This window comes from Mesoplodon mirus, assembly GCF_964341445.2.
Source record: "Mesoplodon mirus genome assembly, chromosome: 15".
NCBI lineage: Eukaryota > Metazoa > Chordata > Mammalia > Artiodactyla > Ziphiidae > Mesoplodon > Mesoplodon mirus.
This window is the reverse complement of record NC_138991.1, coordinates 59420485-59433253: the sequence shown is the minus strand read 5'-3', so window position 1 is coordinate 59433253 and position 12769 is coordinate 59420485. Positions and strand designations below refer to the sequence as shown.

The 12769-nt window shown below is 43.2% G+C and overlaps 1 protein-coding gene across 2 annotated transcripts in view; it reads left to right on the top strand.

Annotated features, from left to right (window-relative positions):
- RBFOX1 (RNA binding fox-1 homolog 1) overlaps positions 1 to 12769 on the top strand; it is a gene marked incomplete at its 3' end in the record, with an annotated part of 186291 nt that overhangs the window by 122345 nt on the left and 51177 nt on the right. For both annotated transcript variants that reach the window (XM_082645489.1, XM_082645490.1), the window contains exon 9: positions 8067 to 8199. In XM_082645489.1, coding sequence (XP_082501615.1) covers positions 8067 to 8199 — 133 coding nt within the window. The remainder of the gene's footprint in view (positions 1 to 8066; positions 8200 to 12769) is intronic.

Genomic DNA, 12769 nt, shown 5'->3' with positions numbered 1-12769 from the left:
GGAAGAAACACATCTTGCCTTTCATAATATTTTTATCGACACTTTCGCAAGTTGTAATAGGCTGCAGCAACAAGCAGCTGCAGTTCAATGGAATATGAATATTAAAGAAACAAATGAGTGGAGATTTATAGGACATTGCATTTCTGTTATGTCAGTTTTGAGATTAAACCGAGCAAATGAACAGTGAAAAATTACTCTTCCATGTGGAGAATGGTGATTAGACTTGTACATTAATTAGAAATTTTTGTTTTCCTATTCAATGCATTTCAAATGAGGATGTCCTATAAGGAACTGTTTGTCCAAAATGTAGATTTATTCACTTCTAAACAGCAGTATATAATATCAACATGCATTTTAAAATGAAACAAAAGCCGATTCCAAATGTGCATTTCAGGGATAAATATATGTGCATATGAGAACCAGAGAGCCCAACAAATTGAGTGGCCATTTTGGTCTTTTTGTAGATGACTGCATGGATGGAACACTCCCTTTTTACCCCCAAACCTTGAAATGACTAAATTTCAACCAAATTGAAAGCCTTTCCATTTTGATTTTGACCTAGAACTAAATGTGGTCCATCATATTACGTTTTCCATTTAATGCCATTTAAAGACAGTGACCTAGTTGTGTATAAATTCTGTGCTACAAACCAATTTTATGTACCTTTCTTTGAGATTTGTCTTGCAAAAATGTGCAAACATTTTTGCCATTTGGAAAAAAACCATCAGGTTTTTTGGGTTTTTTTTTTTTTTTTTTTTTTGGACAGTGCATTGTGAGGTTTATCATACAGTGCTGTGCCTGTGAAATGGAGCTACAGCTGGCTGTTTATTTCACCTCGGTATGTTACCTATTATGCCACGTCTTAATTTATGGTCCAGCTTATGAAACGGGAGTTCCCTCAAGGGGAATCCTGTAGAACCGTGAACCTGCTGTTGAAACCTCGTCTGCACCCCCAGAATTGTGTAAGTGAATATTTCCTACTGTAAATTACCCACGGAACAATTCAACCCCAAATGAGCATGAACATCTCTATCTTAAAACATTTCAAGGGTGGGGAGAGGGTGGCATTTACGAAGCAAAGGAGAGGAAGAGCAGAAAAAGAGAGAGCCCCCCCCCCCCCGCCCCTCCACCCCGCCTACCATCCTAAAGGCACACCTTTTCAGGGCATCTGGCAACCTCATGCAAATTCAAACCCGTGCACAAATGCAAAGAATAATTGCCCGTTAAAGCAGTTGTATATTTTTATGGCTTTGATGCAGAATCTGCCCCCCTGTCGGGTTTTGCATCTGCTACTCTTCCATCTCTCCCGGAGCTCTAAAACTTTAATATGCAGTTTATAACCCTCAAGTATTTTCCACTGGTTTTGTGTATCTTCTCTTGGGATTTCCGGGCTGCTGAGATGATCTCATTTGTGTTTATTTTCGAAGGTAAGCACCACATTCGTAAAAGAGACCGGGGAGGCGGGTGAGTGGGGAGCGATCACGTGTTCCTCACCGTAAATACATTGAAGGCAGAGCTGGTCGGAGGTAGGAGGTGGAGGTTTTGTCTTTGCGGGGAGAAAGGCAATCAGCAGTTGACACTTTGGTAAATGGCCCATTTGGCGGGGTTGATACACCCACACATCTTCTGTTTAAAAATGTTGATTTGCCTTGATAGTTGAGCACCTCACAGCACGCCTCTGGTTACATTCCTAAAGTTTCCGTTTCATTGAGTTCATTGACGGAGAACTCCTTATTGCCGAGAACTGAGATGGCTACTCTGCTAACCTCCTCCCAATATGCTCTGGATATAAATCTAGCCGAAGGTTGGGAGTGGGTGGGCTGCGGATGTTGATGTGTCAACAAGATGTGCAATTGGTATTTGCTCCAGAAGCTTTTACCGTGTTTTCTTTGAGAGAAACTCATTTTTAGCTTATGAGTTAAATCCAATTTTCGTTGCAGTGATACCAGATTTTTCACTTTGATTCATGCTGGTTCAGGTTTAAGAGGAAACCTTTCCAGTATAATGAACCTATGTTTTTTTTTTTTTTCCAGTTCCTTGTCTCCCTCATGCCAGAAACTAAGGATTTATTTTGTATCCACAAAGCAGCCTTAATACTTTCCATTGTTCCCCATTGACGGTCTGTTTACATGCTTATTAACTTGAAGTTCAACTAGAAAAAAAAAAATCAAACTCCAGCGTTGGCCTTCAGAAATAACTCTAATTTGGTGTCTTTTCTTTCTAACATTGTTCTTTAATTAACAAAGAGGCATTTACAAATATTGGACAGGGTGACAGGTGGATGACTTTTATTAGCATTGATTTACTCCATCTCAGAAGTGGAGAGGACATTGTGAGTTTCCATTTGGCATTTTGCATTGGATTTATTAAACATTTATTGCCCACTTCCTGGACCCAAACTCCTGAACTGGGGTATTGATAGAGGACATGATAACTCAGCAAAAGAGATGTGTCACACTGAAATATAAGCACATAATTAAGATGTCTTCTTGTTACTGAGCCCAAGTTCATGTGCTCAGTGCACAGTGAGGCCAAACAATACCTACATGTCGGAGTTTGGAGCACAGGAAGTTTTATTGCAAGGACATGCAAGGAGAGGGGTGGCTCAGAAAACCCCAAACTCCCCAAATGGTTTCAACAAAGCCAAGGTGAGAGAGGGGGCGTGGCTGGTTGTTGCAGACTTCTTGGTGTCAGAATCCTTTGTTCTTGTAGCTGTCTGGTAGGTCAGGTCAGGATGTTCCTGTAAACCTCCAGCAAGACAAATGTTATTCTCTGTTTTGAACTTTTTATCTCTATATGAATGGAAAAGTGTTATACCCTGAAAAGTCAGAGCCTTGAGAATGGGCTATCCTGTCTATTTCGAGCTCTAGACAACATTCTTAAATCGAAGCAAAAGTAATAGAATACGAAGGTTTAAGTGAAAAACAGATCTAACATGGAGTCAGACTTATTCTTCCCTATTACATTCTTTCTACATGGTTCAAGGATAGAGCCACTTTGGTTTTGTTTTAATCTATATCTGAATCATCTAAGTATTCACTTCACATATGCAGTTAACCATGATCAATAAGCAAACACACCTGGTAGGCAAGTAAAAATAAATAAATCAGTTCCTGCCATCCCATGTGAGTCTAAAGGAAGCTTGACAAACAGTCGTGGGTTTTTTGCTGTTGAAATTGACCATTTGGCAAGAGAAAGCCACACTGTCCTAAACCAGCCATAGGGGAAACGTCCTCTAATGGAGATGGGGAGAAACACAGAAGGCACGGCTATAAGTCAGGCATGTTAGGGATTATAACAATTGCTATTTTCCATTGTTCCTTGCTGCACACATGTGTTGCATGCAGAGACTGAGATTTGCTGGGTTTCTAGGGAATGCTGTGTGGGGTTCCATGAAGGGAGGAACGTGACAGAGTTCCTTTTATAGACCAGACAGTCATCACCTGTCTGGGGAAAACGTCTGAACCCTGCTTTTCCCCCAGAAGTAGAAACCAATCTCCATACCCTGACACGGTGCAGCAGTAAATGTGAATTTAAATGAATTGAGGGTGGGCAGTATTTCCCAGTGCAGTATGTTTATCCAAGCTGTCTCCCTTTTTATCAGAATCACACATATTCCAAGTCTGGTTGCTATTTTTGGGCCAGTACAGCACCGTCTAAGTATGGGAGTAGTGATTGTTTTTATAAAGATGAGTGAGAGCCGGTGTGTTATTTGCACACTGTTTACCTGCAAATCTTGGGCAGGGTGCTTTGTATAAAGGACTGGATTATGGAAGGTGGAAGAGGAAGAGGAAGGGCCTCTACTGTCCCAGAAAGAAGGAGACTAACATGGGTTCACCATCAAAGGGTGTCCACGCATGGTGTTAGGTAGCTGATACCTGCACTGCTGTGTCAGGCAGTTTTCTAAATCAAATAGCAAAACAGATGGAGAGCACTGTCCTCATGGAGCTTGCATTTTAGCAATGGTGAGAGTCTTTTTCCTTCTGTTACTTGATCAATCAAGTTACTTGATTGCTAGTACAGCCAGGAAGGTTCATGACAGCATTCTTCAGAAGGAGATTAGAAAATAAATGGAAGGGAGGAAGAGAAGGAGGGAGGAAGGGTGGGAGGGAGGGATGGATGCCTAATCTAGCCTCTGTATCTCAACACCAAATTACATCTTGGCGACAGAGTTTTGGGTGAAGTAGAAAAGAATAGCTTTATTGCTTTGCCAGGCAAAGGGGCCACAGTGAGATAACGCCCTCAAAATTGTGTGTCCTGACCTGGAGGGGGTAGTGAGGAGTTTTATAGTAATGGTTCAAAGAGGAGGGCGTGATCAGCTCGTGGACTTTCTTCTGATTGGTTGGTGGTGAGTAAGTAGTAAGTGAGAGTCAGCATCATCAACCTTCTGGTTCCAACCGGTCTGGGGTCTACGTGCTTGTGAGCAGCATACTGTTAACTTCTCCCACCTGGCAGGGGTTTCAGTATCTGCAAAACAGCTCAAAGATATTGTTATATGTATCCCTTGAGGGGGAACCAGGACCCTGCCCCAAGGCTGCACTATTGTCTCTTGACGGCCCCTCCCTTGTCTTCCCAACTCCTCCCTTCCCTGATTAGCAACTGTTTGAACCTGCCTGTTGAAACTCATGGAAGGGGACACAGAAAAGCTTTTGTGCCCAGGAGCCCCACAGGGTCCTGCTTATTTTCTGGAGGAAGGGAGGGAGGAAGAAAAGAGGGGAAGAGAAGAGAACATTCATCCATCACGGTGACTAGCTAGAGACTTCATTAAGAGACCCCTTGGCCAGCTCTAGATGGCAACAAGAAAGGGATAGCTGAGAAAACCATCCATCTGGGAGACTTATGTGCCTTCTCCATGAAGCCCCTGTTACAATAGAACCTCCTTATTTTACCTAAGGGTACTTGGCCTCCCAGGAAGTTGATGTGCAGTCCTTCCCTTGTTCCTTTAGCAAAATAAGAATCCCTCTAATGTGCCCTGCTTGGAGCAGCCCAAAGAGCCTGGTATTAAGACCTGCAAATCCCTTATCCTGCATCGAGAAGGATATTTTCTCCCTGCAGCAAAGGGGGTACAAAATGGCATCCTGGCTCTACCCTTCTAGCAGCTTGTGTTCCCCTTGCTCTACTGCTGAGCTTCTGTTTCATGTTCTATCTCAACATCTAAATCCTCCAAGAATTATTGTAAAACCTGCTTGTCGCTGAGAGGGATCTTGTCTGTCTCACTCCATGCCGTAGCCAGCGATAATGAATGGGTCAGCGTAATTACTGTGTTTCCTCACACAGGCAGCCAGCTGCTCTGCCAGATTGTGAACTTTTCATTTGCTTTATTTCAAAATCCAAGGTGTTCCTCTGAAAACTTAATATTTGAACTGTGGCAAGATAGTGCTGGAGTCAAAGGCACGCTTGCTCATTTTCTCCCCAGTCCTAAAGCCAACATCTCCTATCTCATGACTCTTGGGCTTTTATGATATTAGGATTTCCCTGCTTTTCCCATTGAGGTTGACACCTCTTTGCAATTTCAAGAACAGTAATTGAAACACCAGCCAGGAAACATGGGTGGTGAGGGCTGGAAAGCTGAGAATTAAGTACTGCTGTATGATTTGTCTTGAATGACAATTAGAAAAAAGAAATAACCTGGATGGTCTTCTCAGACATAAATAGAAAGATAAAAATCATTCTGGCTTGATTCTACCACCCTAGCATTTACCAGCATCATCACAGAAGGATATGGTAGAATCCACGAAACAAGATAGCTGTTGGCCATTCAAGAACACACAAAGAATTCCAGATGACAGCTAGTCTGCCTTCACTTCCAGGTCAAGGGTTATATTCCACTCCATGCAATTCCATGACTATAGAATTGGAAATGGCTCCTGTGGGAAATCCCACTTCCTTCTTCTGCCTACCCCTTGCCACCCACATGCAGCTGCAAACCTACTCTATCCAAGGACTCTGGGAGTAATGGGAATTGATGGGGTGAAGGGCTTCTACTCTTTATTTCTTTCCTTTTCTTTTAATTGAAGTATAGCTGATTTACAGTGTTGCATTAATTTCTGCTGTACAACAAAGTTATTCAGTTTTATATATTATATATATATCAATGCATTATTTTTTTACTATTCTTTTCCATTATGGTTTATCATAGGATAGTGCAGGTAGTTCCGTGTGCTATACAGTAGGACCTTGTTGTTTATCCATTCTATATATAGAAGCTCGCATCTGCTAACCCCTACTTCCCACTCCATCCCTCCCCCAGCCCCCTCCCCCTTGGCAACCACCAGTGTGTTCTCTGGGTGGAGGGCTTCTACTCTTGAATGTGATAGCGGGGAGGGGAAAAGCCCTTCTCGGCCGTTTGGATGTAGGCAAGTTTAACATAATATGAAATACAACACCCTGTGAGAGGCTAGGTATTCAGCAAAATAGAGATCCTGGCAGAGGGAAGCTTGGATGTGCTGAGTTAACTCGGGGAAAGAGCTTCCTTGGCTGTGAGGCCTCTCTGAGCCTTTATGATCCTGTGATGCCAAGATCCTGTGATGCCAAGAGGAGCTGTGTCCTTCCCAGCCTTGCGCGGGGAGATACAAAGATTAATGGGATACGGTGGGAGGCCTCAAGGAGCTGGCAGGTGAATAGAAGAGGTAAAGTAATAAATGACTGATTTCTCTCAATACCTGTGAGAGGTTGGGTATTCTGCAAACTAGAGTTCCTGGAAAAATGAAGCTTGGGGGTTCTGGGTTAATGGTGTTAATGCACTTCCCTTACCTTAGGACTTTCTGAGCCTTTAATATAGAGCTCCTGGGACAGTATTTTCCTAAAAAAGCATCCCCTCCACGGGATTCAGTGTGGGCAACAGTGCCTGATGCTAAGTGGGATGGGACAGGCATGGCCAGCATGGTGAGAGCGTGAGATTCAGTGACAGAAAGAGCAGGAAGGCAGAGGTGGTGTTCTGAAGGCTTCAAGGGCCCTGATGCCTGAGGATTTGCAGACATCCTAGGAGGAATGATACCCCAGGCAGAGGAAGCCATATTCATTATCAGGGATCTCAAGCATCAGGCTTACTTTCCCTGCTGACTCCAAGTCATTCTGCTCAGAGAATTTTCCCCCAGGGAAGAAAACCCTGCCCAAACCCTTTCCTTCAGAGTCGAATTCCCACACTTCTCTGCAATTATGTTTGTGGTAGAAATGGTTTTATAAGCTGTATAAATGGTTAGGGGGCTGATGGGACCTTAGTAATAATTTGTTTCTTGGAGCCTGAGAGGCCCATACACCTACGCTGTGTACACTTGTCTCTAGGAACGCAGTATTTCAATTTAAAATTTTTAACAAGCAGTATAGGTACATAAAGGAAAATAAGGAAAAAAAATGAAAATGGGTTGGGGAAAAGCTATGAACAGACAACTAACATTTACTTATGAAGTTCAGCCCCAGAGATAACTACAAACACATTGAAATATGTGTGTATATGAATTTGTGTATATAACTATATAAATACGCACACATATATAAATATGCACATATACATATTCACATACACACATGCATGCGTACATGTATGTACACACAAACATCCAGGTATATTGTATATATACATATATTCACTTCCACATGCACACATGCTTGTACAGATGTATGTGTACATATACACATATGCATAGTGTGTGCTCATCCACGTATATATTACACTATGCATATGTGTATATATGTATGCATGTGGATAGATGGGTGATAGGTAGACAGATTTGAGAGCACCCTGCACATACATCTTGCAATCTGTTGCAATACCTTTTTAAAAAGTTAAGTTTGTGCAGTGAGCTTTTCTCCCGTTATTAAGAATGGTCTGTCCTTGACCTTGGGCACAGGGACCACGGGCTGAACTAGCCCATCCTCTCTGGAATCAGACCTGGGTCTCCTCCCTCCTACCTGCCTTTGGAAGCCTGACTCTGAGAAGGAAGCGGGGCAGGTGTCCAGCCTTGGCCTGCGGGGAGAAGGGTCCTGAGTGGGGGTGGGGAGGGGCGGGTGGTTCCCTCAAAGGCAGGAGTGCCTCTGAAAGCTCTTCTCTCTCCTGTCGCCCGCAGTGCCCGGCTTCCCGTATCCAGCCGCCACCGCCGCGGCCGCCTACCGAGGGGCGCACCTGCGAGGCCGCGGCCGCACCGTGTACAACACCTTCCGGGCCGCGGCGCCCCCGCCCCCGATCCCGGCCTACGGCGGGTAAGTGGGGCAGCCCCCCGACCCCGGGCGGGCCTCCCGCACCAGAACCCCTTGCGTTCGATCTAGCGCATGCCGGTCTTGACCGCCCCCCCGGAGCCGCCCGGCATGCAGCCCGCGCGCTTGCTGTGCAGCACCTTGCAAAGAGTCTTGAAAAATGAGTGTAATTCGTCTTGTCATGGTTGGTGCCTTTAAGCATTCTACATGTCACATTTTGTTATGTAAATTCTCTTTGAGACTGAATGCTGGAGAACAGAGAAATGGTTACAGCCCAAGACGTCTTTCTGATGATTGCAAACATCTGGTGATTAAGGAGGTTGGATCACATTTGCCCTTTGAATCCCTCGGTGGAGGGACAGGAGGGTCTCAAACGTACAATTCACTGGGGCGGTCTTGCCCCCCTCCCCAAAGACATCTTGTGCTTCAAGGTGAATGAACCTTTGGCCCAGAAGAGAAAATTAGGTGTCGAGTCTAACGCAAACTCTTGAAGTTCAAAGAAATTGGAAGTGACTCATTTAGTTAGATTTTCCAAAATGGCCTTTGCCTTCCTTTTTCCCTCTCTGAGGACAATGCAGATTGATTTGTTCCCCAAGGCCCGTTTGGTCTTTCTGTACATGGACTTTGCTATTGCCGAGTGAATATCAAGGAATGGTGGTGAATGCTGAAGAAAAAAAAATTGGTACTGGTGTAATGGGCTGCTTTCTTGGAGTGCTACCCGTTCTGCCTTGCTGTTAGGAATCCTCCTAGAACATTCTGGCCCCCTGGAGTCGGAGAGAGGGAAGTCTCTAAGGCAGTGGTCCTCATGGGACATTGGGAATGTCTGGAGACATTTTTGTTTGTTGTGATAGCACCTACTGGGTGAAGGCCAGGGCTGCTGCTAAAAATCCTACAATGCACAGGACAGGACAGGACGGCCTCCCACCACACCCCCCAACACAAAGAGTTACGGGGCCCAAATGACAGTAGTACCGCTCAAAGGAAAACTCAGCTATACCCAGCACAGTCTGGCCAGAAGACTGGCTTTCTGGCCTCTAGAAAGAATCTGGCTATATTCAGGACTGTGTGAAAGGGTTAAATGCATTTTCTATAGCTCTTTGGCTTATCCATCTTTTAGAAAACCTGAATAAGCCTGGATCATCTCTATTCTGATGACAAAGGGAAACACTCTTTGTTCATTATTTATTCATATCTCAACGCATTCCCAAGTAGAGCATTTGAAGTGTTTTAAAAACAAATGCAATGAAACAAAGTTAAGAATATTAAGAAGTGAAATTTGATGAAATCATCAGGAAGGGAAAATAAAAGCAGAGAAATAAAACAATGTCTATTATTTCTGTATTGTCATTAGAGTTTTTTTACCGAAAAGGTGGAGGATAATAACGAACCAAGGATGCATCGGCCTTAAATTCTCCCAACCCTCCAAAACAATGTGTCTGCATGTCCTAAGCCTCATATATCTGACCGTGAACTGTAAGGAATCATTGCTAGTATGATCATTATCTCCAGCCCACAGTGTCGAGCCCATTTTTAGATTCAAAAAGGCAGAAACAAAGATTTGTTATTCCCAAGGTCACATCATGAGTTATGAAGAAAAAATAAGTTACCCTTTAGGCTCATGAAAGCAAGATTCATAAGCTGTAAATGCAGAATTGCCTGTTTATATCACATTAGTTTGTCTGAAAATCATTATCTTACCTTAGTAGATGGTAATTGTCGCTTTTTGGTCTATGTACCCTCAATATATCACTACTCTATTGAACAGAAAAAAATAAAATTGTATGGCTTATCCTCATGTGAACAATTTATAAAAATCTCAGAGTAACACACCTGCTGTAAAATTGAAATTTGCTAACTTATAATGAACTTGCTCTTTGCTGGCAATAACCAGGTATAACTAATGCCACGTTCACCAGGGAGAGAGCCAGGCATCTCCAAGCGGTGAAGCACGTTGTTGGTGACTGCTTTGGACATGATTTCATTTTAATATTCCAGTGATCTTCCTCATCATTTTGGTTATAATGGTGAATTGTGCCTCTTCACTGGCAATATTATGGTTGGAATTCTGAAACCACACCTAGTAGGAAGAGAAAATTCTCAAGACGGGCAGAGTAGGAAATTCAGAAGGGCTAAGGGTGTGTGTGTCCATGTGTGCATGTTCTATAAGAGAAGATTGAAAAGGAGGAAATTCAGCTAGTTGCCTGGGTGTTTTGCTGGATTACAAACTGCCTGGAGTGCTTTGCAACAAAATGAAAATGTGTGAACTCAGTATCTTCAATGAAGGTTCCTTTCCCTTCATTGGCTTAGGCTGAAGGAGTCCATGGGGGAAGGGGCTGGGAGGGGCAGCCCATCTTGGAGAGGAAAAGAGCTGAGCAGGACACAGCAGACATTGGCTGGAGTCCAGAGCGCCCTGATCTATGTTGAGTGGAAGCAAGTAGCAGAGAGGTTGGAAACCCATTTCTGTTTCCAGGATGACATGATCAGGATTCAGGTGGTCCCGGGAATAGTGTGGATTTCCTGTAGCTGTTTGTCTTCAAAGTTCTTTAGTTTCCTGATTTCTAGATTTGACTGTCTTTCCTCCAGTCCGGTTAATTGCTTCTCTCAGCTGATGCACTGTCTTACGCTAAGGATGCTGAGGCACATGGCGCCTTTGGAGGAGTTTCTTACAGTCAGGCACAGGGAACACCATAGATGCTAACGATTTCAACAAATGTGATAAGTGATAAGATAGGGTGTTGAGTGGGCACCAGCTTGGGTTCCAGAAAGCTTCCAGAGAGAGAAGAAACCCAATCATTTCCATTGTAAATCAATTAAACTTCAGTTAAAAAAATTTTTTTTGAAAAGTTTAAAACCAAAAAAGAAAACGAAAGAAAGAAAATCCAATCATTTCCTAAATTGCCACATTAAGCTCTCATTCTGCGATGCTCCCTCATACTCAGAGGTCCCCATCTTTTTATAAGCCATCACGTAAAAAATACTGCATTTATTTAGGAAGAATCTATTTTTCCCATTGTCACCAATTGAAGACACATCTGTCATCCTAAACCTCTGTTTTCCATGAAGTATCCAATATGAATACTCTGTTACTAAAATCGCAGCGAAGAATGTGTCATTTATCCTATGTCCATGTATAGCTTCCATTTTTTTTTTTCCTGAGAGATTGAAACAAATCCACAGAACCTCCAAGGCCACCTTTGTGAAGGCTTGAGTGACCCTTGGAAGTATCCAACGTCAAGATAATCACCCAGGAGGATTCACTAAGGATGCTCTTACATTTCCTTTTACTGATTTGGTTTTTCCCTCCACGTCCTGATATTTTCTGAAATTTCTCCCAGCAAGTAAACAATGTAGGTTATGAAGAGCCCTATCTCCTCTTTCTCACATAGCTAAATAGAAAGTTATTGGGACATTAATTCATGATCACTCCTGGTGGCAGGGGGGAAGGCTCTACTTGGACCAGGGATCACAGGAATGAGAGGAAAGCCCTAGCCTGGGCGAACCAACCCCTTAGTGATTGCCAGCATTAACTGAGTGAGAATGGGTGATGAGTTAGAAAGCTAGTGTCTACACAGTCTATAAGATTGTTACAATCCTATAAAGACACAGGCTATGGGGCAGATGAGATTAGCTCCTGCTCTTCTATCTCATACTACCCTGGGTAGCTGACTTAATCTCTGCAGGCACAGTTGCCTTAGCAGGTGAGTGAAGACTACACCTGCCTCCGTAGGGTTGATAGAGGATGAAGTAGGGAGATGCAGGTAAGGTTACAACTTAATCAGTTCCATCAAATGGCACGTGGTAAGTGAACTGGAGATACTGTTGTTGCTGTTGATGTGGTTATTGACATTTTATTAGTTGCTCATACTCCCCTCTTTCTCAAGGGTCCCCTTTGGCTTATGTTGAGTACCCATATCTTTCCTTCCATGAGTCACGTACCCATTGGCTGGGGGACTCCTACAGTTCACAGACCTCCATTCCCCATAAGCCACAGAGATGGCTTTGGACACAGGCACTTCAGTGGTTTAAGGAATCTGTAGATTGGAAATAAAATATTAACTAGTGAACAGTCTCGGAGAGCTAAATGGACCAAGTCATCCATATTTCTCCTTGCATTTGCTCCTGGAGTCTGTTTAGATAAACGGCTACCATGTCCAGTCTGTCTTCCTAGGACTCATATTTGGGAAGGTAGAAGCGTCAGAGACACATACACCAGACCCAGTACAACATCGGATGTTACAGGACAGCAACTAAACCTCAATCCTCTCCCCACAAAACCCTATGAGGTTGGCCTCACCAAGTTCTTGTTCTTAATTAGTTAATTAATTAATTAACAGCACCGTATCAAGTGCCTACTATGTACCAATCATATTGTATGGGACTAGGGATATAGAGAACCATAGGAGATTTTTTAAATTATTATTATTATTCTAAGTTAAGCACCCAGCATTCGCTATAGGGTTTTTATCTTGGCTCTCTGGATATTTTTGAGCAAGACATTTTGTACTTTCTCAAGTCATTAATTATGTCACATGTATGTACAACTTCTCAGAGTTACCATGAGAAGTATTTTGAGCTG